At 36.0% G+C, this 27,376-nt stretch overlaps 1 protein-coding gene across 6 annotated transcripts in view; it reads right to left on the bottom strand.

Annotated features, from left to right (window-relative positions):
* CACNA2D1 (calcium voltage-gated channel auxiliary subunit alpha2delta 1) overlaps window positions 1–27,376 on the bottom strand; it is a 440,093-nt gene that overhangs the window by 126,909 nt on the left and 285,808 nt on the right. For all 6 annotated transcript variants that reach the window (XM_072858469.1, XM_072858441.1, XM_072858480.1 and 3 more), the window contains exon 7: window positions 6,474–6,605. In XM_072858469.1, the coding sequence (XP_072714570.1) occupies window positions 6,474–6,605 (132 nt within the window). The remainder of the gene's footprint in view (window positions 1–6,473; window positions 6,606–27,376) is intronic.

Raw genomic sequence — 27,376 nt, 5'->3', positions numbered from 1 at the left:
GACTTGTCAGGCTGACATGTGAAGCTGACCCCAGCACAAGCACTGCATGCACCAGAAGGCCTCAATATGTCCAACTTTTTTAAACATGTCTTTTCCACACATTAGTATTTGTATTGAAGAAAAAATAATAAATACATAAATAAATAAATAACACCCTACTTCCTAAAACAAGCACTGAGTACACCGTTACTTCTGAACTGACAGTAATTCTACAAAATAGAGCAAGATTGGAAGTAAGTTGAAAAGCTTTCTACATGTGGATGAGTACCTTTCCCCTGGCTAATCTATCAGTTGTGCCTTCCATACCGGCCCAGCAGTGCTGGTACCCTTGTAAACTCTCTACATGGACAGATACTGCAAAACACAACTAGACATTTTATGAATACCATTACAGAGGATGTTGTTGTTGCTGTTGTTCTAAATGACAGTATTAAGATTTCTAAGCGAGTTTTTCCACGTTTTCTTTTGGAAGTGGGGGAAAACACAGAGTAAAAGGAAAACTCTCCTATGATGGAGACTGGTCACCCTCCCAATCAGCTGTTTATATACACTTTTAAGTTCTCTCTGAGCCTCGTCTTCTCCAGGCTGAAAGTGAACTTTCTCAGCCTCTTCTCATATGGCAGATGCTCCGAGTCCTTAATAATCTTTGTGACCTTTCAATAAGTCCCTGTCTCTCTTGTACTGGGGAGTCTAGAACTGGATCTTTCACTCCAGATGTGTCTCACCAGTGCTGAATCAAGGGGAATGGTCACCTCCCTCCACTTGCTAGAAATGCTCTGCCTAACGCAGGCCAGGCTGTCATTGTCCATGTCCAACCTGCCCATCAGGACCCCCAGTTTTTTTCTGTAAAGCTGCTTTACAGCTAATCAGCTGCCTGCAGGTACTGGTGCCTGCAGTTATTCCTCTAGCACATGAAGAACTTTGCATTTCCCTTTGTTGAACTCCATGAGATTCCTGTCAGCTCAATTTTCCAGCCTGTTGAGGTCCCTCTGAATGGTAGTAGAACCATCTTGTGTATCAGCCACTCCCAGTTTTGTACCACCTACAGACTTGCTGAGGGTGAACCCTGTCCCATCATCCAGGCCACTAACAAAGCTGTTGAATAGCATTGGCCCCAGTATTGAATCCTAGGGTACACCACTTTTGACTGGCCTCTGGCTGGACTTCGTGCCACTTCTCATAACCCTTTGAGACCAGTAGTTCAGACAGTTTTCAGTCCACCTTACTGTCCATTTATCTAACCTGTACTTCATTAGTTTGTCTATGAGGATGTTAAGGGAAACAGTGTCAAAAGACTTCCTCTTGAAGTCAAGACAAATAACATCACTGCTTTTCCCTCATCCACCAAGTCTGTCATCTCATCATAGACAGTTATCAGGTTGATCAGGTATGATTTCCCCTTTCACTCATGCTGACCACTCCCAATCACCTTCTTGTCCTTACTATGTTTCAAAATAGTTTCCAGGAGAACTTGCTCCATCACTTTCCCAGGGACTAAGGTGAGTCTGAAACCTTGTAGTTCCCCAGATCCTCCTTCTTGCCCTTCCTGAAGACAGAAGTGACACTTGTTTCCTCAGGAAAGAAGGAACCTCAGGAACCTCTCCCAGTTTCCATGACCTTTCAATGATAATCAAGGATGGCCTTGCAATGACATCCACCAGTCCCCTCAATACTCATGGGTGCATCCCATCAGGTCACAAGGACTTGTGTATGTCCGGTTTGTTTAAATGTTCCTTAACCTGATCCTCCTCCACTGAGGGCAAGTCATCCTTGCTCCAGAATTTCCCTCTGATTGCAGAGGCCTGCGATTGCTGAGGGTTGGTCTTATGAGTAAGGACTGAGGTAAAGAAGGTAATGAGTATCTTGGCCTTTTCTGTGCCTTTTGTCAACAAGTCCTCTGTCCCAGCAGGGAGCAGCAGGCCCATATTCTGCAGCAAGTCCATATTTTCCTTAGTCTTTCTTTTGCTGCTGATGTTCCTGTAGAAGCTCTTCTTGTTGTTCTTCATATTCCTCATCAGATTCAACTCCAAGTGGGCATTGGCTTTTCTAATTGTGTTTCTACATGCTTGGACAGTGTCTCTGTATTCCTCCTAGGCCACCTGTCCTTGCTTCTATCTCTTGTACACTTCCCTTTTAAATTAAGAATTTTATTAGGTATCTTCATCACCTGAAGTTAGAGATTCCTGTCTTGATTCTGATACCACTCCATAAACGTATGTAAAAAGGACAATACATTCTCACAATGCTGAAACCATCTCTTGAAAGAAAGACTAATTTGTGATATGTAACTTTAAACGTAAGAATGAGTATATATTACATCCTTCCTAAAAGTTCCATTCACTTTATTTGTTTATTCTTCTGAGCTCTTTTATTAAACTACTGTTTACTTGCTCTTGAGTTGTTCAGAGCTCATGGAATTGGTAATAGAAATCTCAAAATTGCTCTTGGCATCTTCATATCAAAATGGATGGTTGCCAGCAGAGTAACAGAACATAGCATTTCTCTTCACAAATATGCTGCCATTGAAACTAATGAAAATGTTGATACTAAGTACCCTCACTAATCTTTAAAATTATTTTAGGCAAGACACATTTTCTTAAATAATTTAAAGAAGAAAAAGTTCAGTATGAGGAAACTCATGCTGACTCTTTAAATCAAGCTGATTAAAACCCTAACTGAAAGAGGTGAAAAAATAGGTTTGAGACCTATGGAGGTATCCTGCATCTTTGGCTCTTCTCTGCCATTTCTGTCTTGATGTTTGAGAATGAGAGCTGAACTGAGTACATTCTAGGGAAAAATAGTTCATAAACAAAATGAAGCAAGTAATGTATTAATCTATAAAGAGAGAAGTTGACCTCAGCAAAGTCTCTAATGTTTCTATTGGGGCATCTTGTAAGGTAAACATAGGAAGTGGCTGTACAGTTCCTTCTTCTGCCTGGCACTGGTTCTGCTATCACTGCAAATATCAGCACATATGTGTATTTATGTATATATTTCTAACACTTAGCTTTCTTGCACATCTGTATCTACCCATCCACACAAATATCTTCCTAAATCTGGCTTGCCTGGATAACGTATTTTCTTCTTCAAAACAAAACCAAAGGCAACATCACATAGAATGTGGTTTTCTCCTCAGTAAAAATGACATTTTGCATAAGGAACATTTGATGGACTAATTATGTCATAACATTAAAGGAAGATAATACTTTGGTACCATCACTTCCTCTACCTGATGCTGTTAGCTATTTTCATAAAATAGTTTCCTATTCTTATTCTACTGCATCTAATTACTGTTGTATCTAAGCCTAATACCATTTATTGTAGTGTATAAAGAAGAAGGTCTGAGGAAAGGAACTGGTCTAAATGCCAAGTGTCTCAACCCAGGCCATAGTCAGAAGGAAGCTGTCTTGTCCTCTCAACAGAGACAAGGGAACACAAATGTACCAAAGAGGCAGACAAAACACAGCTGAAAATTACATGGAAACATGTAAGTGATGATAAAGGAGTGTACAACAGTACCAAAACCAGAATATATGTAGGAAACAATAGGATATAGGAGAGGATATATGTAATAGAATTACATAGAGGATATAACATAATATATACATATAATTACAGTATATATACATATAATTACAGTAGGATATATGTAATTAATAGAAAAATAATCTTATATTTCACACATACTTTCCAGCCATGAGGTCACTCATAGAAAGATCCCTTCACGTTGCTGGTTACTATGGTGACAAGGACAGCCTAAGAGCCTACTTAAGACAGAAGTGATGTACCATCTAGCCCATTACTCAAGGCAGTGGGATACTATCAGATAAAAACATTAGTTCAAGAAACCTGTGATTGAAGACACCCTCTATAGCTTAGAGGTACCAAAGATCGATTCTTTTTAAGGGAGGAAAGACTGAGCGGATGTATTTCAGCTAATAATGAGCAGACTTATCTATGCATTTTAATTTTAGTTTTTGATACTTCCAAATTCTTTCACAAATGTCATCACTATGGAGAAATTCATCACTTTGAAGCAGGCTTTCCTAAGGTCAATATAATGAAGCAACATTTTACAATTTATAATATAATTTTCAAAAAACAAATGTGAAAAGCATCCATTCCAGTATATGAAACTTGATTTCATTTTCAGAACACTTGTGTGTGTGAGATAGGTCTCTGCAAACTGAGACAAAGAGTTTACAAAAAGAGAAAGATGGACAAACTTGCACAAAGACCGATTCTAAAAATTTAAAACCCAAAGGGCTTACTGATTTGAGCTACAAATGGAAGAAAGTGGGAAGGAGAAGATGCACAGAACAGTGCATATACAACTCAAGGACTGTCAGACTGCTCCAGGTTACTCTGTGTGTGTGTAAAATCTAAGAATTGGGGAGTTACCCAGAAATTTTTGAAGTCAAGTTCTGACAGGACTAGACAGCTAATAAGGACTTAGGCACTTAGCTATGGAATAAGCAGGAGGTGTGAGGATCGGAGTTTTACACTAAATCATAGAATCACAGAATAGTTTGGGTTGGAAGGGACCTTTAAAGGTCATCTAGCCCAACCCCCCTGCAATGAGCAGGGACATCTTCAACCAGATCAGGTTGCTCAGAGTGCTGTCCAACCTGACCTTAGTGTTTCCAGGGATGGGGCACCTACCACCTCTCTGGGCAACCTGTTGCCAGTGTTTCACCACCTTCATTATAAAAAATTTCTTCCTTAGATCTAGTCTGAATCTACCCTCTTTCAGTTTAAAACCATTACCCCGTGTCCTGTCGCAACAGGCCCTGCTAAAAAGTCTGGCCCCATCTTTCTTATAAGCCCCCTTTAGGTACTGGAAGGCTGCAATAAGGTCTCCCCAGAGCCTTCTCTTTTCCAGGCTGAACAACCCCAACTCTCTCAGCCTGTCCTCATAGAAGAGGTGTTCCATCCCTTTAATCATTTTCATGGCCCTCCTCTGGACCCGCTCCAACAGGTCCATGTCTTTCCTGTACTGAGGGCTCCAGAGCTGGACACAGTACTGCAGGTGGGGGTCTCAAAAATATATATAAAAATATATAAACTTGCGTTTAGATGGAGTATATACAAGCAACATATCCGCCTGAAAAATAGGGAAAATAAGCTTCTCCCATTTTATAGAGGTGTTCTAAGGAAGAATACATAGAGATTCAGAGGCTCCTGTGTTGTGTTGGTAAACAACTGGAGTAGACAGGTTAGCTAGACATAAGAATATATTTTTCAGTATATAAGATAATCTTACACTTGAAAATGAATTTTCTAGAGATTGCCACAGAGATCTATTTAAGAAACACTTCTTTTTCAGCACTTGGAAAACATCACTATATAGTAAGCAGTGACAAATGATGACCCCAAATACAGTACTAATAGATCCCAAAAGCATTGAAACAGAACACTTGGAAAGAAAAGAAATATGAAATTAGCATTTTCAATATTATTTTTTCTGCAACACCTCACTGTATTTATTTCAGTAGCACCTAGCATGACAAAACAAACAGGATTCAAGTGCTATGAAATATTTCTTCCTGTGAACTAGCCTAAGGCAGTTTCTCTGTCTGTGCTAGCAATTGTGCTAATGATACAGTAACAGCTTTAGAATAATCCCCTTCACCCTCAGAAACACCAACTATCCTGTATAAACAGAAGAGAAAGGATCTCAAAGTTCTTCCTTAACCAGTTGTAGGCACGAGACAAGACACTGCACACCATTGTCGTGTGTGTAGTGGACACATCATTCTGCCATTGATAATAGCATCACTTAACAAGAACAGCAGCAGCACAGGCAGTATGCCTTGCCATAAAACAAGCCTTTCCATTAGCTACTACACATCAAAAATCAAATTAAGGCTACTGATGATCTAAATTCAGTAAAATATACATCTATTTAAATTAATTACTGTGATCCAGTAATGGGATTCTTTGACAGGTGGACCTGATGCTGGTTGAAGTAATCAAGTTGTATTCATTGACCTCAGCTCTAATAGCAAAGACAGAATTGTCAGAGATCATGGATTCTGCAGGACATAAACATAGCATGGTGCAATCGCATTTTTACTGACTTTAACCATAAGATTATCTGTCTAGTCCCTAAGTCACTATTTTTAAAACTAGACAGATACAAAAATCTCACTGGTAAATATGCAACTGATTCTTTACACAACATGTGTAAAACAATACAAAATTAAAATTTAACTGTTCAGCTTTTCAAAGGACATCATCTTCTGCTCCTCTGACTGTAAAAATTACTAGCTACATATTTTACCCCCAGTTTCTTCCCCTCGTGCTAGCTTTATGCTGGAAAAATTTCACAGCCTTTGCGGTAATTCTGATACACAGAAACCCCATCTATGTAAGAAACTAATCTTTAGTTATCTGTTCTTGCTTGTAAATAAGTCAGAATATTTTTAAGGCAATATGTGGCATAGGACGGTTCTTTAGGAGACTTCAGTTACCTGGGTAATACCTAGCGAGGCCAGTTGCACTACCGAAAACCTGCCATAATAAAGTGGGGTCTTCTTCTCTGTTCCGCTTGAATACATCATCCAATGCTGCAGTCCAGTTGAGTTCATTTAACACTATTGTTGCTGTCAAAGACAAAACATATTTGGTATTACAAAGTTACATCCTAACACAAGCAGCAATGACTACAAAAAGCAAACTGAACTATTGCAGAAAGTCATAACATTTCACTTAACTAGTCAATAAAGTGAATTTAAAGAAACCTACTCCTCTTCCTTGGGAATTTTCTTTAAGTTCCTCATGCTTTCTTCTTCCCATTGCATTATTAATGTGCAATGACTACTGGCTTATTTGCGTAGTCATTATCTCCTACAAATACTTTGTTTCTGAGATGTCACTCTAGTTGCACTTCCCAGCTATAGAAAAGTAAATGCAAGCCTATAAAGTTGACGTTTCTACTAATCACAGCCCACTGCACAAGAAAGACTGGAATGACATCAGCAAAAGTAGGTGAGTCTCTTAGGAAGGTAACAAAAACTTCCCTTTCCAAATGGATGCTGTAAGGGGATGATATGGGAAAAATACAATGATGAGTTATTTGAATTGTAACATTAAGGTGGGACCGCATGCACAATAGTACTCATTATCGCATGCTAACAATATCTTAATGTTCATAGATGTGATCACTTACAGAAAGATCAGCAGTGTGAACGGTAATATTTATGAGTGGAGTCAGTTCCACAATGAACTTAAAATATGAGGAAATTCACACTTCAGGTAAACACTACATGACCAGTTATACAGAAACTTATATTTGCAAAGTTGTCCTGTACCAAAGCTTGTTTTAATCAATCAAATACATTATATAATCAATAAAATATATATTATCATGTTCTGTGCCCTTTTCAAAAAAAGATATGTTGGGAGACTTACTGTAAAATTTAATGAACACTGCTACAGTAACAGTCAATTGACTATAGTCAGTAGTCGATGAAATTTTATCATGATACAGAATACCATGTGATATAACTTATGATAAGTTATGCTTTTCACCTCATTTAATCAGCTATAAATATCTCACAAATTTTCCCCAAAAAATCTCAATCATGTTAGGCAATAGCAGGTATTCAGTTAATTAGAAAGAGCAAGGGCTTTTTGTTGCTTTGGTCACTAATTCGTTCTTTTGTGTTGCCTAATGGCATTGTGAGTAATGTTTCTAAAACTGAAACATCTAGATTAGCAAGCCAAGCGTGGAAACAGAATGAGGGGGAAAAAAAAACATTTCAAAACAGTTAAAGAAGTAGGTATAAATCCTATGAAAGTCAACACTCTAATACAGATCCTGCTTTCTCTATTGTATTGCACACAGGAAAGAAAATTCAACTTCTCTTGCAAATGAGCAAGTCAAGCTGAAATAAAAACAGTTCATGTTTAAGGCACGTGAGTGGCATCATAGTACAACATTTGGTATGTAGGTCTACGTTCTATCCCTCTGCTACCATGAAAAAAAAGAAACAATAAAAATAAGGACAGGTTGGAAGTTAACATTTGACAGCCCATTTCCAAAGTGAGATTGTTAACAGGTACTAGAGAAATGAGATCACATTAAATTTTATAGGCTTTTTTTAAAAGGTTAAGGAGGAAATTGCTACACCATGCATTTTGCAGAATGTTTATCTGTTTTTTTAAAGTAGTTTTAAGATAATATTACTCTCTCAAGATATAGCTTTTTATAGAAATATCAAATTAAATTTCCAACTCTTGAGATTCCCTGTAAGCAATAAGCTTGTACTATATACCTGTCTCTTTGTCAAGTAGATAGTTATAAATATATATATGTTTACTTAAGAAAGAGGAATAATTCCCTGGAGCAGCATGAGAAGTTTATTATCATTTTAAAATGGTTACTGTTCAATTCTTTCTTTTAGATCCCTCTTGATCTACTGTGTAATCACGCATTATGTACAGATGTTCTAAACTTGACTTGGTTTCAGATCTTCCAGAAGTGGCTCCATGAAGTCATTAGAAGCTCTGTCCTTTACTTACTAAGACAAGAATTTCCTTTCGTGCTTGAATTTTTACTTTTTCATGTTACCGTTTCCTCACCTGATGTACAGAGTACTTGGCCCAGTGGAAGCCTATGACAATGGTTCCTGGTGGCATTTAGGGAGCTGGAGATTAGGACACTTACTTAAGGCACATGGGAGACAATAGTTCTTACCTCTTTGCCAGCTGACAAAACATTTAGGTTTCTGGGTCCTCTATGAATTCCCAAGCCCCATAACAATATAAACCAATGCATTTCTTTGGCCTTATGACCTGAATTAAAATTGTTGCAGCCTCTACTCCCAAATCCATCAGTGACTTTACCACCCTGGTCAGACCACTGACATCCCTATTCAGCAAAACATTTAATGGGGAAAAAAATATTTTTAAGTAAGTTAATCATGCTCATATATGCTTTTCTAAATCGCTGGCTATGCACCCCATGAAAAAAAACCTCGTTACATCTGAAATGTGGTACAATATTTCTAAAGAGAAGATTTCCTTCAGACAGTAAACTTACTAACAAATGAATTATATTCAATAAAGACCAAAAAACTACATTTACAAATACTGTTGCAAAGAGCGTCTGTGTAATATCATCCAAAAATGTATTGCAAAGATTTATATATATATTTGAACCTATATGTTTACACACACACCCCTGCACATACACATTCATATATATAAAAATATTTATTAAAAATACATGCACACACAAAAAAGGAAAAACCAAGGAGACAATCTACAAATAGTAAAATACCTATGTACTGAAGTACTGAACAGATATATTGGAACTAATAATTTCAACATTTTATTAGACTTGTTGAGATTAGGCTATAAAGCAAGAAATATAGCTTACTAAATCTTATTTGTAATATTTGTGGAGAAGTGATACTTTATAGTCAGAGTCAAAAGTTTTATGATCTTATTTACGTCCCACTTTCCCATTCCTCCTCCTCCTCTACAACTTTCTCCCAGAGACAAACACAACACCCTGAAAAAATCCAAGAACTTGCAGTGGGGAGGGAAAAAAAAAAATACTTGAAATTGGAATTAAAAAAAAATAATAATGTGGAATTCAAGATCAGCAACAAGAACAGAGCATCCCAACAGAAGTAAAATGAAATAAATCTTGGAAAAGGCTACTAACAGTATGTAACGAATCTGTTCTCAGGTACTAAAAACCATACCTTCCTGCACTACAGAAATTCATAGTTAAGCATGCAGGTCTAATTCCAGAAATAAATTTTAACAGCACACATGTAACTTCAACATACATCACTTTCCTCTTAATTCACTTTCTAATTATGACAACAAGAATTTGTGCTTGGAACAGACACACAGAGTTGATTTGGTGGGACTGCTATGTAAATAGCTGATTGTACAATCATCAAAACAGTTACTCCTGGAGCAGTTTGCTATTCATAATTCAGACTTACTCCCTTCCTTCAGGGTTTTTTGTTTGTTTGTTTTCATTCTATATACAAGTATACTTGTATAGACTGCACCTACATTTGTGTTAACTAATCCAGTAATCAGGAAATAAGGAAAAGGGTGCTGGGAATTTTAGGTTTAATAACTTTTTTCTCTAAGTGTTTTTCCACAACTTATATTACTCTTTTATTTCTGCTTAAGAATACACCCTGAACTTCAAAAGACAAGCTGTAAATCAAGTCCCCTACTTTTTTTTTTTTTTTTTTTTAATGCAATACCTCTGGTAAGAGGCAATTTCAAACCAATACTTCTAGATTCTGGTTTAAAGACTACAGCAATGGATTTGAAACTTGCCAACGAAAAAAAGCAAGCAACAATGCTCATAAACAGCAACAAAACTACCCTTCAAATGGTTCCTACTAAAATATCATGATTCTCTATTTGCACATAAAAATCAATGCAATGCTGCTTTCACTAGCTTCTAGTAGAGACCATGGCACCTGTCAGAATACCCTAATTTGAGAGACATGGATTTATATTGACTTCATGAAGATAGTGAGAATTTAATTTATTTTTCTGTATTAAAAAACCCCGCATTTTACTAAAATAAAATTTTTAGAGGTGTTATAGCCATACCTACTGAGATGCTGTATATCCTAGAAATACTTGCCTTTCTGTTTGAGTTAACTTCTGTACAGGAAAGAGCTTTTGACTGATAATTGGCAGAAAATCTAGTTGGAGACAACTCTCCAATAAACTTATTTCCAATTCTGCTAAGAGAAGTCTTTGAAGATTACTACTTCAAAGTACTTCAACTGCTACCTTTCACTTGATATGGGCAAGATGAAAAAATAAAATTTATCATCACACAATAGGAAACATCATTCTTTCTGGCTAATTTCACTGAACTCCATCCATCTTTTCCTTTTTCCCCTCTTCTTTATGACATGAGGTTTAGGGGCCTTGACAAGGAATGGATTCAATTTTCCTCTGCAAATGCAATCAATAAAAATAGAGAGCACTACCGTGCTCTCTTTGAAAGAACTGGAATACACTTCTGATGATTTATTCAATGTATAGGCCCTGGCCTGCATAGAAGGCAGAGTACAACTTTATTTGAAAAGCCTGAGAGCTATTTACTAGATCTGAAAATATGTCAGCAGCTGTTCCCTGATGCGGCAGCTACAAGACGCTAGGTAGAACAGAAGGGAGCTCCTCAGCAGTTCATTAATCTTCTTTTAGTGTCTGGAACGTATTACACTTCCATATCCTCTTTAATAACTTTGAGTCATTGATTTCTTTAAAGATACCACCAACTAGTTATTGTTATGAATGAAATATATATTTGCAATCAAATATTACAGTATTTAAAAGTGGGCATAGAGGGACAATATATTTGCAAGTGCATATTTTTGTATGTATGTGTGCAGACGCAGACACTTCCACCTGTAGCCTTGCTAATCAGATATTACAGAAACTCTATAATATAGCATAAACTAGTCTTCTTTATGACTTGTGTGTTTCACTAATTTTTTTCAACATTACATTCCTTCCAGTTTACGTTAAATTACATAGAACGTTACACACTCTCAACTGTCATTGGAAAGTTGCACTCCTGTCTCATTTTACATTGGACTAAGAAGGAATGGTCTTTTTTATTTTAAGGTATTTTTAATTAGATTTTTGCACTGGCTTATAGATATGTGTGTGTATATAATATACACATATTTATATGTGTACATTATGTGTGTATATATAATATACACACATACACACATACAAATTTTCTACATAATTCCCAAATCTAGTAATTTGAAGAACTATTCTGGTAGTAACTTGAACTTCAACCCTTCGAATTTAGACATATGTTTTAAGCCATCTAATTTTCTCATGCAAAGTTCAGCAGAGCAAAGGAAAGATTACAGTGGCTCCAAACTGAACACTGTCTCCAAGGTAACTGGTCCTTGGAGTGGAATCAGAAATCTGAATTTAGTTACTTAGGCTTTCCATAGAAAACCGCAGGAAAGTGTCCAACTCAAAATAGTCATCCAAAAAAACTTCACAGCTGATTAGAAACCAGTTAGAAGAGAATAACAGAAAACTCTAAGAAGTGAGGGAACTGGGAAGTGTTTTATCCAACCTCTCTACAGAGGTTAAGCAAATAAATCAGAGCTCTGAAGGGCACATTTCCATCCACTTACACGGGTAAGCACACTGTAAGATACAGGAGTGGATCACAGCAGTGTGTATCTACAACCTGAATGCTTTAAATGTAGTTTGCACACATAGTCCAGAATACCAAATGTATCAGATTAATTACAAACATTGTAATAACTTATATTTAGTTTTGAAAGCATCCTCCAGATGATTTGAAAGTGTTCTGTCTGTGTAGGTTTACTATATTAGGAATTAATTACATACCTTGAAAGGTAAAGAATTACAAATGGTAACAGTATTACAAACTGAATGAATTTTGTTCATTTTTATCAAAACAAGGATTTATCCATGCAAAGGAAATGTATCCTTTTCATTCAAAACATGGGAGGAAAAGAAAAAAAATAACAGTCTTAAAATTTAACATACAATAGGTATTATATAGCAGCATTTACAGTTGAATAGGTCATTTTTTTAAGTGATGCTCTGCTGGATCTTGTATATATAAATAATTTACAAAATCTTCCTTTGAAAGTAGCATTTGTATTTCCTATCATAGCCGAATTTAAAATTACTGGATAATCAGAACTGTTTGGGTAATATGCATTCAATGGTACGTAAAAAGTGAAGTATTAAAGCACAATTTTTAGCATATGGAACAATAATGAAATCAAACAATTTCAACATCTAAGATTGCTGAAAGAAAATTTTAGAGAGTAGATATTTTACACTCTTAATTAAAAGCATAAATGATAAGATGTCATGTACTTTTTCCTTTAAATGAACAACTTCTCTAGTCCCCATTAGATATCTGGCATTATGTCCCAGACGCTTCTATAAATAATTCTCTGCAGAAGTCACTGAAGTCTAGCACACTGTTGTGTCTGTGTCAAATCAGGTAAATTAACTGGCAATGCCACCCGCTGTCGGCTGACTGGCTTAGCCACCACATGCTGATCGCTAGAGAAGCCCAGTAAAAGCTCATTAAAATAAGAAACGTCCAGGAGAAGGAAATGAGAATAAAAACGTCGAGAAGATGGAATTAAGCTTCTATTATAGCTCAAGAAAAAAGAGTTAATACAATGCAGAATCATAGACTCTTCAGTACACACTCATAATTTTTCAGGTTATTTATCCTACAAAACAGGTTATTTATCTCTACAGAACACAAGAGCCACCCATATTATATACTGCAACCTATTGCTGATAACAGTATTTGCGCATCTTCCAAGTTGGGAAGGGTGAACACTGCTTTTTGCCTTGCTTCCTCTAACATCAAAATATACCAGCATATATTCTAGAATAGAATAATACCCGATGTAAACAACCATACAGTACTCTAGGGTTTTTTTTTTCTGAGAAGATGGCAAGAAGACAAAATATATGAAAGAAACTGTTGATTAGGGGGGTTCTGGAGGACTTTCAGATTTTGTAGAGCTATGCCCAGTGTAAGAACCTAAATAAAATGAAAAACAGAATGAACTTCTTAAAGTAATTATAGCACCTTCTGATTTTTTACCATTTATTATTAGTTTTTACAAGTGACTTCAAAGTAGGCCTTCTAATTGGAAATAATTCCTGCTTTAAAAAAACAGATGAAGTATTATTTATAAATGACTATGTTGTATTTTTATGGAAATATCAGGGATTAAATATCAACAAAACATCCACTTAGAAAGTAATGATGACTATATTACACATATTAACTCTGGTCTTCCTTCACTTTGCTTTAATTTTTTGTTAGCATTTCAAAGGATATCATAGAGACACTCAAATTAAACTAGCTATAGAGATATGCTTGATCTTTAATGAAGACTTCTCTCTCTAAAAAAAATTAATTAGGTGTTAACGAAAACAAACAAAACCAATCAAAAGGCTGTCTGGAAATGCTGTTCTGGAATAATTTATTAAACTTTATCTTCAGTCTGCTAGGGTACCACCACTTCAATAACTTTCCAGTCACTAGAGCACCTTACAAGATCAGTAAATCCTAAGCAGAAGCTGGGTTAAGTGAGAAGGAAAAGAGCTAGAAACAAGCCAACTCATGCAAAAATGTTCTCTCTCCTGCCTCATGCTTTCTGCAATTTTTTAACTATTTTGCCAATTCCCACTATAATTTATACTACTTGTAGACTGAAAACTCAATTCAGAAATGTATGTTATCGCATTATTTTTATATAGGTCACCTATTAAAAAGTTCTTACAACTTTTCTTACAATGTGTATATTGGCCATCAACAACAATTCCTTCTATCCTCTCCCTAGCCATGGTAAATTGGAAAGCATAAGTATCTCCAGCAAAAATAGAGACACATTAATACAATAATATAAAGAACGCTTGACACATTGTCTGGGATACTGTGTGTTTGTTTTGTCCATTATGCCAAAGAGATTAATTGCAAGTGGAAAAAGTGCTGAAAATGTCCACTAAGATACCTGGTGAAGAACAGAGAACCTGTATTCTGAAAGGAGACAAAGAGTTTGAGTAATATAACCTAGAAAAATAAGGCAAAGTCAGAAAGCAAGCCCGACCCTGAAAAGGGTAGGTGGGCATAAAGATGGCACTGGCACAATAACAAATGGGTATGAACTACTTAAGAACAAATTAGATCAGGTAATTAGGAGGTCTCTTGCAGAGCAGAAGGTCTTTGAATGGCCTTCTGATAGGAGACATGAGCAAGGAACCCAGGCCTTTTAAGACGGAGCTTGATCAGTTTATTGAAGGAATAACAGGGACTAGCTAGATTAAGAATTGGATTTTTCAAGCAAAAAGCTGTTTCCTGCCTTATTCTGATATATCACCCTTTGTTACAAATAAAGAAAAGGTCCTTTTAGAAGCTTAAATTCAGTAACCACAAACAATGCAGTTTTATACAGAGTTAGTGCAGCAAAAGAATTGGAAGTAAAACGGCTTTTCTTATTCATTTTTAATTAATGATTATTAAAAGTTTGCAAATAAACTATGGATAATTTTTTACTACATTAATACGTATCTCTATATATGGTACATACATATGTAAGTTCTATATATATATTATAAAACCTGTATTTAAAATAAATGTTATTAATAACTATATATTATAAAATTAATGTCTATATATTATATAGATCATATACGGAGAACTTACATATATATCATAGGCAATATTTTTTTCTAAGTTTTAGGGCATTTTAATAAATATTGAAATAATACAGTGGATTTGGTTAATGGATTCTAATCTAATCCCCATATAAATGAAATATTAATGAATAGCAGGCTGGTTTAATCTATCTAAATGTATGTCTGGCAACAGAAATCCAAGACGCACCAAGTATGAGGGGAATACAGTGCACAAGCAGGAAACGTGAGAAAAATGATGATGAGACAAGGTCTGTTTCATCACCTGAGCTGGTACAGATGTGACAGCTCCTGCTCCTTGTCAATATTCTAACCATCTCATGGACAAGTCTTGTGGTCTAAAAATAATGCAGTTTCCACAACCTTTCTTTTTGTTGTTTTTGTTGTTGTTAGTTTTGGCCAAGGTTGCGTCAAAGAGGAAGAGGACAGATATTTTCTAAAATTCAGCTACCCAAGGAAGAAGTCCCCTCCCTCCAACAGACGAAACATCTGTCCCATGTGCAACTGCATTATGCCTTCTCAGAAGCAGAACATGAAAATAAAATACAAATTGTCATTCTATAGCCTGGTGTCATCATAGGTATTGTACTTCGACAGTTAATTAAGCTTGGTTTGGTGTTGTTTTCCAGGTTATATAGAGGGAATATGAATAAAACTCTTCTCTCTTAAAGATGAAGGGGCTATAGGATACTAGAAAGGTGAAAGTTCAAAGCTTGCTGCCTGTACAAACAAAGGTTCTCCTTCTCTCTCTGAAGACATTGCTGTTTCTTGCTATAAACAAAGACTTTGCCTGTATCTTTATAAGAAGAAAAAAATATTATTTTTATTTAACCTATAGGATTAAATCTATGAGGAACAAAACGCAGACTCCCAGTCCTGTGCTTGCGAGATGCCAAGCTGAATTCCACTCTTGGGGTGAACCTTGGCCTCCCTGAAGTTAATGAGAAAACTCCTTTACTGCACAGGGAACTGATTTCATCCTTCATCTTCAGAACACTGCAACCCTGAAGTGTTCAGCTGCTCTGTCTGTACAAAGTATTTTGTCAGTCTAATGCAATAAGTAGATCACAGAATTAGGAGCTAGGACTTATTACTTTAGATTTTTTTAAGCAAATGAAAAAAAAAAATCCTTTACAAATCACTTCATAAGACTCAAAATGCCTTTGAAATAATAAACGACTCAAAAGGATCTTTGTGAACGCAGTAAAATTAAGCTTCTTTGCAGTTTTTTTATCTACTTCCATGCCATGAGTACTCTTAGGATTAATCTGAACTTTCTGTATTCACTGCTTTATTCACCCGATACAGCAGCTCTGAGTGTCCTACAAACAATGTCCAAACAGAAACACATTTTTATAATCATGTGCTTACGGAAGGTCTCCTTGTTTTTAATTTACTTTGTGATTATATAAAACCACAGAAAGAGGCAGTAAAGTTGTAGAAAACAACTGGAATGGGATGAACAAAGAAATCTTATCGCCTTATATATACCTACCCTATGGTTCAAGAAGAAATCTTATCACCTTATATATACTTATCCTAATGGTTTAAATGGCACTAAATTTTAGCTACTTTAGCTTCCCATAAGGGCCATAATCCTTCCTGAAATTAGTAAGTACTGCATAAACAGAACTTTTAAAAGCAGAGAAGCTGCTGAGTTTGAGGTTTCTAAGTGCTTCTGTATAGATCATTCCAAATAATGGGAAGAGACCAATGTATTAATGAAATACAGACACAGATGGAACAATCGCTATGGAGTGAAAAAATGCATCTGGAATCAAAACAGTTAAGAATACATTATAAAGACCTCTGAAGTCATACAGTATTTTAAACAGGTACTTTCAACTAAAGTCAGGGAGTGAGGATACTGAGTACCACATTTCCTAGGATAAGGAGGAGGATACAAAAATATGAATCTGGATTTAAAATACGCTTTAAGAAGGAGTCACATAACCTAGTGAAATACAAGAAACTTCAGCCCCAGTCTTACAGGCATTTCTACACATATTTAACTTTCATATTTGATAAATGAAGGAAGCAAAACTGAATGCCAGGAGCTTAGCACCAGCTAAACCTCACCGTGCTCTGACAATCTGCATCAGTTCAGGATGTACTCCTGGGAAATAAGGGTCCAAATCTGCTAACAACCCATTTCAGCAATCTTTTCAAAAAAGGAAAGACCTAGTGGTTTTCTTTTTCATATCACTTTTTAAAAAATTACTGTATGAAGCAACAGAAGACTTATCCTAAGTAGGAAACTCATTCCTTTGCTTTTCTAACAGCCTACTGGTTTCAGTGGCTTCACCTATATCAGCTGGCAGTGCAGTGCAATGGAAGCAGGTCTGTATATTGAAATGGTGCTGGGGATGTGACATTCATATTATACGGGATTTGGAGGTCTTATTTTCTGCTACGTCTAATCTGTGCTGTAGCCTGAATGCCCATTAACAGTTGAGGCAGGCCAGGTGCACTGGGAGCGTGCACCTTCGGGCTGAGCTGCGTGGGAAGGGAATCCAGCCGGCACCCCCTGAGGCGGCTCAGCAATGTCAAGTGCAGTAACTTGGGCCAAACAGTGTTTTCTTCTAAAGGGCATTTTCGATCTGAACTAGAATACTAACATAGGCAGATCCAGCTCTCACGAAACAATAATGAAGGGTCAAATAAATTAGATAGTTGAGAGTGAGAACAACTTGCCCTTCAGGGATAAAGAAGTTCACAGTCAGCAGGCAATACTTAGCTCCATACTCAAGAGCGTCATTCTGTCTCGAGTACAATGTCACCTTGCAATTTTCACCATCCTAGTCATCTTTAGCAGCAAATGTGTTTGGATTCAACAATAGCTATATTACTTACTATAACTGAAAGGAAAGGACACTCAATTTCAGCTAATGAGATGGGCCTGAGCATGATAAAAACAAACAAAATATATATTTTTATATACATACTAACAAAGAGTACGTATGTAGCAATACTGTTTCTAATCTAAAAAGTAATTGCTTTCTTGGTATAAATATTCTGTAGACTAATGTCCAGATTCCCATATGTTGCAAGTGGACGTATTTTCACTAAAGCCACTAATAATGGTATTCCAGTCTATACCAGCTGAAAATCTGACCATGATTTTATAAATATTTGTTTCACCATTACAACATGCAACCCAAAAGCAAAGTTAAGAAATTTTGGCACTTTAAGGATCCAACAACACTATACAAGAGTTGTATTTTACTTTAGTCAGTTCTTCTAAATGCTTTGTGCATACAACAATGGTTCAGAAAATGAGACATCATCAGGAGTAAAGAAACCAGAGGTGGGACCCCGGCTTACGTAAATTGATGTAACAACATTGAGGTGATGGTGCTAAGTCAATTTGATGTACATGCTTTTAAGTTTGATTCTAATACTGATTTTCAGGAAAATCTTTGGCGTATCATAATCTTACTAAGCATCTTCCTTAGCTATAGAACTGGAACAATTTATTTATTCTTAATGTCATTGACAGATCTCAGTAATGAACTTTAAGTCTTTAATGTTTTGAAGGTCTTCTGAGTGATTTCTTGCCGTAATCTGGCACTGTGGCACAAAAGCAGCTTTATGATGTACATAGTTTCTGTATTGTTTATGAGTCAACATCTGGCTAGCATTTTGCAGTTGTAAACTTATGTCAGAAGAGTCATATGTAAACAAATTACTTCATGAATTTTTTTCAAAGCATCAATCCAACAATTGGAGCATGGACTGATTCTTGTAGAGCTGTCAAACAAAAATAACTTTTTCATGTCAATATATATAGTATTTTTTTATTTTAGATCTTCAGGTTTCCAATTACTGGCAGAATTTTAAAAGGATTTATTTTTAGAGTCAAGAAATAAAAAATACTAAGTTTCAAAGAATTCTCCTTGTTTTAAGTAAGACATATCTATTTTTGTAGAAACCAGAAAAAAATATTTTATTCCTTCAGTTGTCTATTGAACCAAAGATAGAACCAAAAAACTGGCAAGGTACAGATGTTATGGATGATAGACTCCTACAAACTTACTTCAAGGACAACATATAAAGACACATTGCAGGACTAACCAAAGACAATTTTTTTCTCACAAAATGAGATTTCAGGTGTATGACCTAGTGAGTAATTATCGGGTATCTCTCCCCTGACCCCCTTCTTGACAGCTTATGCCACAGCAAAGCATAAAATACTGTCAAAGGCATCCGATTCGCGCTTCATGACAGCATACAACAAACCGAAAAAGCAGACAAGCTATCCATCATCTGCTCAGAAGACTATAACCCCTAAGGCAAGGGAACGGAAAAGACAAATGCTGTAGTTATGTAATTTGTCATGATTAATTAGTTATTTATTAATGTATTATGATTTCATTTTGCTAAGTACGATCTAATCACATAAGCAGGAATCTTTCATGTCTTGGAAATTTTAAAATGAGAATTAAGACCTGACATATTAAGACAAACACGAGCAGGGGACTGAGGGAAGAACCGCAGCAGCAGCAGAACAAGAGCAGAGGCTATTGCAGAGCTTTGCCGTACTCCTCAGTTATCTACTGTCCTCCTGGCTTCTGCAAAGTAAAAACAACTGCTTCATGTCCCCTGCCTCTGACCTCCCGTTCCCTGTTATCAGTGACAGAGAAGTCTGATCAAATTAAGGAATAATTTGAAAGTGGAAGGAAATGTCATTCACTAGAAATGGAAGAACTAAAGGAGAAGTGGTGCAAGAACCGACCTGCTGCAGAAATGGAGAGACATTCATGACAAATTAGCTGAAAATATGTGTTTTGTGCAGGTATGTAGTCAGATACCAAAAAATGAAAAACAAACATGCCTTGAGGGAGATCAATAATTGGAAACATTGAATAAGACATTTCAAGACAGTAAGTCAAGAATAATGCTTGTGAGACAGGCAGAAAGTATTTAATGAAATCAGCTCAAAAATTAGTACTGATTATTCCAAAGGGAAGCAAGGAATAAAACATTAACCCCATATGACCAACTGCAACAAAGCTACTTGCAGAGATGCACAAAGAAAGATCTTTGACAAATTATACATTTTGTGTCATTTTCCATATTCAACCACCAACAAACACATACAAAATTTATAAAAAAGGCATATATATATTATTTGTAGCTAAATACATTTTAAATAGTCAATGTCTTCCAGATTAAAAAGAAGTAAAGGTTGATTCAGATTAAAAAAAGCAACAACAATAACAAAACCCGACCCCAAAATGGCATTCAGATTTCACTATTCCATATGGATCTACTGCTTAGGAAAAAAGGAAAATCAGCAGTTATAGATTTAGAGATATATATTCAAGCTTGCAGCAGACTGTCAGAATGATACATTGGTTGGATCACTATATAATCCCTTTAGCTCTTGCATAATACAAAGCACCATTCCCAAACAACTTATTAGTTTATATACAGACAAGAAGACTTTATACAAAAATAAATAATATAAACTCATGTTTAATATTCAATCTATATTCAGAAAGACTGAATATCCTCTTTCTTCTGTATTTTCTATATTTTATTCTTGTTCCAGCTCATTTCCATAACACAAAACTATCGATCACCTACCTATTTCTATGTAATTTCCATCTATATCAAGTGATGTTAAGGATTAAAACACAAAGTGGCACCCACATCACTAACATCAGCATCACATTCCTGAGCTAAAAATTAGGCGAAAATTAAAGATGTAACTGTTACACATAAACAAAACATGTATTACTGATACTTTGCATACAAAATAACTGATTTTTTTATTCAGGATTGAACTCTCAGAATTAGTCCTGTACTCCAATGAACGTGGGAAGCTTTAACTGCTCAAGACAAAGATTAATTTTAGAAATAACAGATTTATAGTTTAGTTCTAGAATGTGTGGATTTAAATAGAACAAGCAGTTTAAAATAATCGTGACATCTTAGTGTGTAAAATATATTTCAGTAATTTAAAAAATACTTGAATTTTAAAAATTATAACTAGAAAAAAAATGTTGATCTGCAAAAGAAAACTGAACTGTGTTCTGTTAACTACCTAGGATTCACAGAGCAGCCAAAAAATACAACATTTGAACAAATACAAAACACCTCCTTTCCCCTCAATAATTATATAAATTATATACATAATTATGTAAATATACAGTTATGGATGTATATATATACACACACACATATATACATATAACATATGTACGTAAAAGCAGTGAGTAATCAGTTCAAGCTATGGTTAAGACAAAAAATGCAGTTCTCACAATGGAGTAGGAAGAAGCTGAGATGAACAGTTACTTAATTTTCCCTCAGGTTGCATATTACTTCAGTCCTACTCAAGGCTTGCTGGACTAGCCATTCCAGCAATTTCTGTTTTGCTCATGATCTTGCCTCATCTGCCTAGAGCTGTCAGTGTTTGTACCCAGCAAGATGCTGTTAGGTAAAAAAAAATTAAATTAAATTAAAAAAATCAACTGGAATATTTGTTTGTTTTCTCTGCAAAAATGCAAAAAAATAGCAAGGCTTACCATTACATTTTTTAGAATTCCCTGGGTCTGAAATCAGGACATAATTCACCGTTTCATCCAGTTACTGTATTCACTGATTTAATTAGCATTACATTACCCTAAATATTGCAAATAATGCACTCTTCAGTGGGATCTCCAAGTAAAAACTGAATCAGCAGATGCATCAGCAACATAAGCATACAAATTTACTGATGACAGTAGTCTCACTGATATTACTGCATATTTGTATGGTAGATTGAGAGGTTTTTTCCCTCCAATGTGAATAGCAAAACTGAATACCATCACTGTCAGCCACTTTATCAGCACATATTACATTGTCATATCTTTAATTATTATTTTGTAGGTCTGCAGAGTATACCTGAAAGAAAACAGAACAAAGTTCTAATGCAGGAACTCTGGCTTGCTCTTCTTTAGACCACTACATAATGACAATGGTCATCTGCCTCATCGTTCAATTCAGTGACTTCGAGATGATCTCAAGCACTGAAATTAAACGCTCAAGTAATATTTCTGTCTTTAGACAGTTTAACTACCAGAATGCATGAAAAATGCTAATGGCTTATTCATGAAAGATCATAAATCAAACAACTTATCTGAGCAAGTAGCAAAGAAATCTCAGTGCTATTACAATTCTAATCTTAAGAGATTAAAGATGAATTTAGCTCAGTGACAATCAGCCCCTTATTGAAAGTTCAACAGCACTTACTGCATTACCCATTTTTTCCTTTCCCATATCTCTATCTGCACATACTGATGATATCTGATGTATTTTTCAGTAGTCAATACTAGTGTTAAGAAGTCAAACCAACCTTCAGAGAAGTGAGCTTGAAACATCAGTAGTAAATACATTACGTAACAGTGCCATAAAGCAGAACTGATACATATGTCCTGAAAAAAGCTGTCTCATTACAACTGTTGCTCCAAAAACCCCAAACAACAACCCCTCTCCACACACACAGAGTCATGTTGTATATGCAAACAGAAACTTTCTAGAGCATTCTTGCAAAAAGCTCAAGGGGTGGGGGGAAAGCAAGATAAACTTTCCTTTTAGTCAATATTGTCTTGTGACTCTAATGTGGAACATCTTCATTTTCTTCAACTCTACTGAAACACAAGGCCTAAAAATCTTTCTCATGTGTTTCTTTCTCTTCAGTACTAGCAAAGAGTGTATTCTTGCAAGAGAAGAGACTGAATTATTTATAAACAAAACAACTGAAAGAACTATCTAGGAGAGATTTTTAGCTATAAAGCTGTGCCTCCATTCTTGGAGATACTCAAAACTCATCTGGACATGGTTCTGAGCAACCTGCTCTACTTGACTCTGCTTTGAGAAGGGGGGTGGACTAGATGGTCTCCACAGATCCCTTCCAGCATCATCCACACTGTGATTCTGCAATGCCATCACTACACCTATGTACGGAAGAACTCATTGCTGTGAAGGCTCTGCCAGAGCTGGTAAATTAGAACTGTGTACTTAACATTTAGGTAGAAACAAGGAGAGCAGGCACTGAACATATGCACATTTGATGGTGTATTGTGTTGGTTTATTAGTGCCCATCAGCTTGGAATTCAGCCTTTGTTGGGCTTTATTAGTGGGAGGGAGAGCAAAGACATTTGTCTCCCTCTCTGATTCTATAGGCCTATCTTATCTACCATTACTCAGGAGGAAGAAGAGGAAAATAAGCTCATCAGAAAGCCATATATACACCACTCCATGAAAAAAAGAATAAGGGGGGAAATGATTGCAGAAAAACTGCTACAAATGGAAAGTGGAATCTACCACCCACAGACACAGAGACCAGACTTTGAGTTTAGTCCACAACTTCTTGAACCCGGTGGCTGGGACTTTCTGCAGTAATCACACAAAAAAGAAAGTACAAGCCACTGAAAAGAGACGATGTAGAGGATATGAATTTGGATCTACTCCTTCCAAACATGCAGACAATATTCTTTAAAAGTCTGTACCAAAATACTTCCTCCACTTCCCTAGCACCTTCCTGTGATTTCCAATAATTTCCAAAAGCTATTTAAGAAAGGAAAAAGAAAAAAGAACTAAACATCTTTGCCACAGGGTGACCAAATAACAGCATATCTCAATGAGTAACTTAAAAAAATTAAAAGCATAATAATAAAAGAAGCAAGTACACTAGAGTAACATTATTCTTTATATACATTATCACATGCCCTGATCTTTCTGATGCAATGATCTGTATTTTCCTATTTTCATACTAATCTTATTCTTGCAAGAACCCTCTATTTTTTGTCACTTTGCATTGCATGTTTTTATATCGATCGCATGCAAGTGGCAATCTTTCACTTACTTGTCAGATTCTGCTCCTCCCTATTTTATATTCATCTTATTCAAGCAAAGAGCTTTCACTTCTCTTGTCAGCTTCTATTGAATTTTTTTGTATTGATCTTTTCAAAGTAACAGCTCTCCACTTCCTTATCATTTTCATGTGTATCATGTTCATTTTTATATTGAAGTCATCATTTTGATACTCCATTGCCTTTCTCCACATTATAGCATTTCTACTGCTAAAAGCATTTTAAAGACTTGATTTCAACATTATCATTAACTGCTTAGAAGGACAATCCTAAAACCCAGTGATGACTTGGTCAGTGTCTTTTACAGTTCTAAATGCATGGCACTCTTGGATGATATCTTTCCATCCTTACATCAAACATTGTCCACTCTTCAAATTATCCCGCTGATTTTGATGAGTAAAACTAAACTAAAATTTCATAATTTTGTAACCTTGTCACACACACACAAAGCTGCACATCTGTCTTTTGGTACAGGTAGGCCAACTGACTTCTTTTACTTATTTATGAAGCCTGTGAAAATCTTTAGAAAAGCAAAACTTTCCACCATGGTCAGGAATTATTTCTCAAAAAATAACTAAAGAACTGATACTTCTTGTCCATGATTTCATCTCCATGCAACTTCACCTCTATTAAGCTCAGTGAAACACTTTCCCTATGTGGACTGAAACCGCTGATGACTGACCCTTACAACAGTCTATTTGCCCACACACATTATCTCAGCTCCACTTCAGGCTAAAACAGACAAAAATGTGTCCCAAGTAGAAGTGCAAAGAGCTCAGAACTTTCAATCTGCAAGCAACACAGCGGCTGTAAGAAAGATGGAGCAGGTGCCATCCTCTCCAGGCTATGACTTATTATTCGGATCTCTTAAGTAATAGTCAGAATAGCAGATCATAAACGTAAAATTAGGTGAAGTGGATTAAAAGAAAGGAAGGACTTTGATAAAATTGGAATACTCAAGGAACAAGCAGACAACTCTTTCAGGTCATGTGAAATCTCACAACAGCAGAGCATTAGGGAGCAATTCATTTTCAAGAACAGAACACATTTCAGAGTCTGTCCTGCAAGGCAACCATTTATTGCTGATGGTCAAAAATGCCTTCCTTTAACCAGAAGTTTTCTATACAAATAAAATCAATCCCACAATTAATCTTAGCAATTATTGTAATCAATATTTCCCCTAGCTAATGTATTAAAAAAACGTAGAAAGTAATTATTCACACTGAAACAATTTCAATAATGGCTTACTGGGCTACATTAGAAATATATTTACCAGGAAAAACGGCACAGAGAGAGCTACCCTGACTTCAGAGTCATGAAAAATATTTATTTCATGGTGACACCACAGCAGCTGTGTGGCTAACTTTAAAAGAATTCTTTATTAATCCCGTCATCATGGTTGGTGACGTATATACAGATGTATTTCAAAATATTTTTATTCCATGCTTAGATGCTACAAAATGACACACTAAAGCAAATGTTCTTCATTTCACAGCAAAGTTAACATTGCTGTCAAGGTGCTGGAAGAATTGGTCCTAATCCTCCAAAGTGTCTACCCCTTTGTAGCTCTCAGGCCACACATGGCACCTTAAATTGACATTATACAATAACATAAGCATTAGGTGTAGGTATGCAGGTTCTAAATCCTGTACCGCCACAGAAATTTCAGAAGTATATCTTTTTCAAGGGAACATAACAATGAAGCCACTTCAATCACCATTCTTTCAGAATAAAATCAGAAATTTATCAAAATGAGAAAAAAGAAACAAAGACTGAAAAAAAGTAAAATGAATGGTACTTGAAAACAACATTTTCAAGTAATCAAGACTTGGCCTAATAGGATCTAAGGAAGATGATGCTTTTCTATTTTTTTTTTTTTTTAAGGTGATAAATAGACTACTGTGAGAATATTCAGTTGCTTTTATTCCAAATGGAGTGCTGTTATCTTGTTTGAAGGTGCATTTCACTGATTTGACATATTAGTAGGCACTCTATGGTTCATCTGATCCATCTATAGTGGAACTTGAAAACATTAATTCCTCTACTGAAGCCAGCACCAAAAGGCTATTTGGCCTGATTTTCTGCTTATTCCCAGTGAACAAAGTATGTTATTTATTATAACGTGGCTGTTATTACTGTAGTATATGCATTAAAGAATAAAACGTAATTTCTGTTCTTTGAGAAAGTAAAATGCTGTTGCTTCTAACTCACTGCATTTCCAGTTACTATAAGTGGAATTTGCTTTCTTCATAAACAATCTGTATACATCAGTGTAGAGGAAGTAAAGCAAGGCATCACCTCTTGAAACAACTGCATACAGTCACAGTGGAGAGCGTAAGAGAGTGTAACAGAAATTATAAGCATTTCAACCACTGAAAATTCAAAACCAAATGGTTTTCTTCTGAAATTTGTTTCTGATTGATAGAGGTTAGACATGCATAACCTATATGTACATATGTGTGCAAAAGGTAGAACTCCTGGCTTAGAAAACCTGAAGACTGGAAATGTCAGTGAGAACAGCAACTAACGTCAGGCAGGAATCGGAGGGTGTGATGGAAGGAAGGAAGAACGAGACTGGACATAAAACTGCTTGTACCAGAGCAGCTAAATCAAAGAACTGAGTGATGCATGGGTAATCAGTGGAAGAAGGCAACTGCAAAAACAAGGCAGAGAGAGACCAGCTAGTGAAAAAGCAATGGTATAAATCTGCTGCCTTCAAAGATACAGAGGAAAAACAAGCAGTGGCAAATGATGGAAACTGGAGAGAAATGGACAGCTAATTCAAAAGGAACGGATGATACTATAATTCCTCAGAGAATGCCTAAGGCAGTATTTCTTTCAGTATTTGAGAGAGAGATGTCAGGATGATATATATATTTAGTTGAAAGAATGGGAGACAGAAGACTGGAAAAATCACACTAGCACCACTAAAAGTCTTTAGGAAAACAGCACTAAGGAAAATAGGCTTATTATAAGTAAAGTTGCAGAAATCAGACAGGTATTCTGTCTCCTGGGAACTAAAATCTACAAAGTCAGAGAAGATCCCAATGACAGCAAGACAGAGGTTCCTGATTGCTTTTCATGCTGGAATAAATAATGCAGCTTGAACCTCCTTCCCACAGATCAGAAGCAAGCGTGTCAGGTGACAAAAGATGTTCAAAGAGTGGAGGCTCGGGTTATCCTCAGAAAGGAATCTTCTTGTCCACAGAGGAAAAAACAATGGCTCAGAAACCCATGTCATCACAGTCTGGTGATGTCTGACCACAATAAGCCCAAAAAGCGTGTGT

Source organism: Ciconia boyciana, chromosome 1 (genome assembly GCF_034638445.1).
Source record: "Ciconia boyciana chromosome 1, ASM3463844v1, whole genome shotgun sequence".
NCBI lineage: Eukaryota > Metazoa > Chordata > Aves > Ciconiiformes > Ciconiidae > Ciconia > Ciconia boyciana.
Note: the sequence above shows the minus strand (reverse complement) of the source record. Positions and strands in the feature narration are given on the sequence as shown.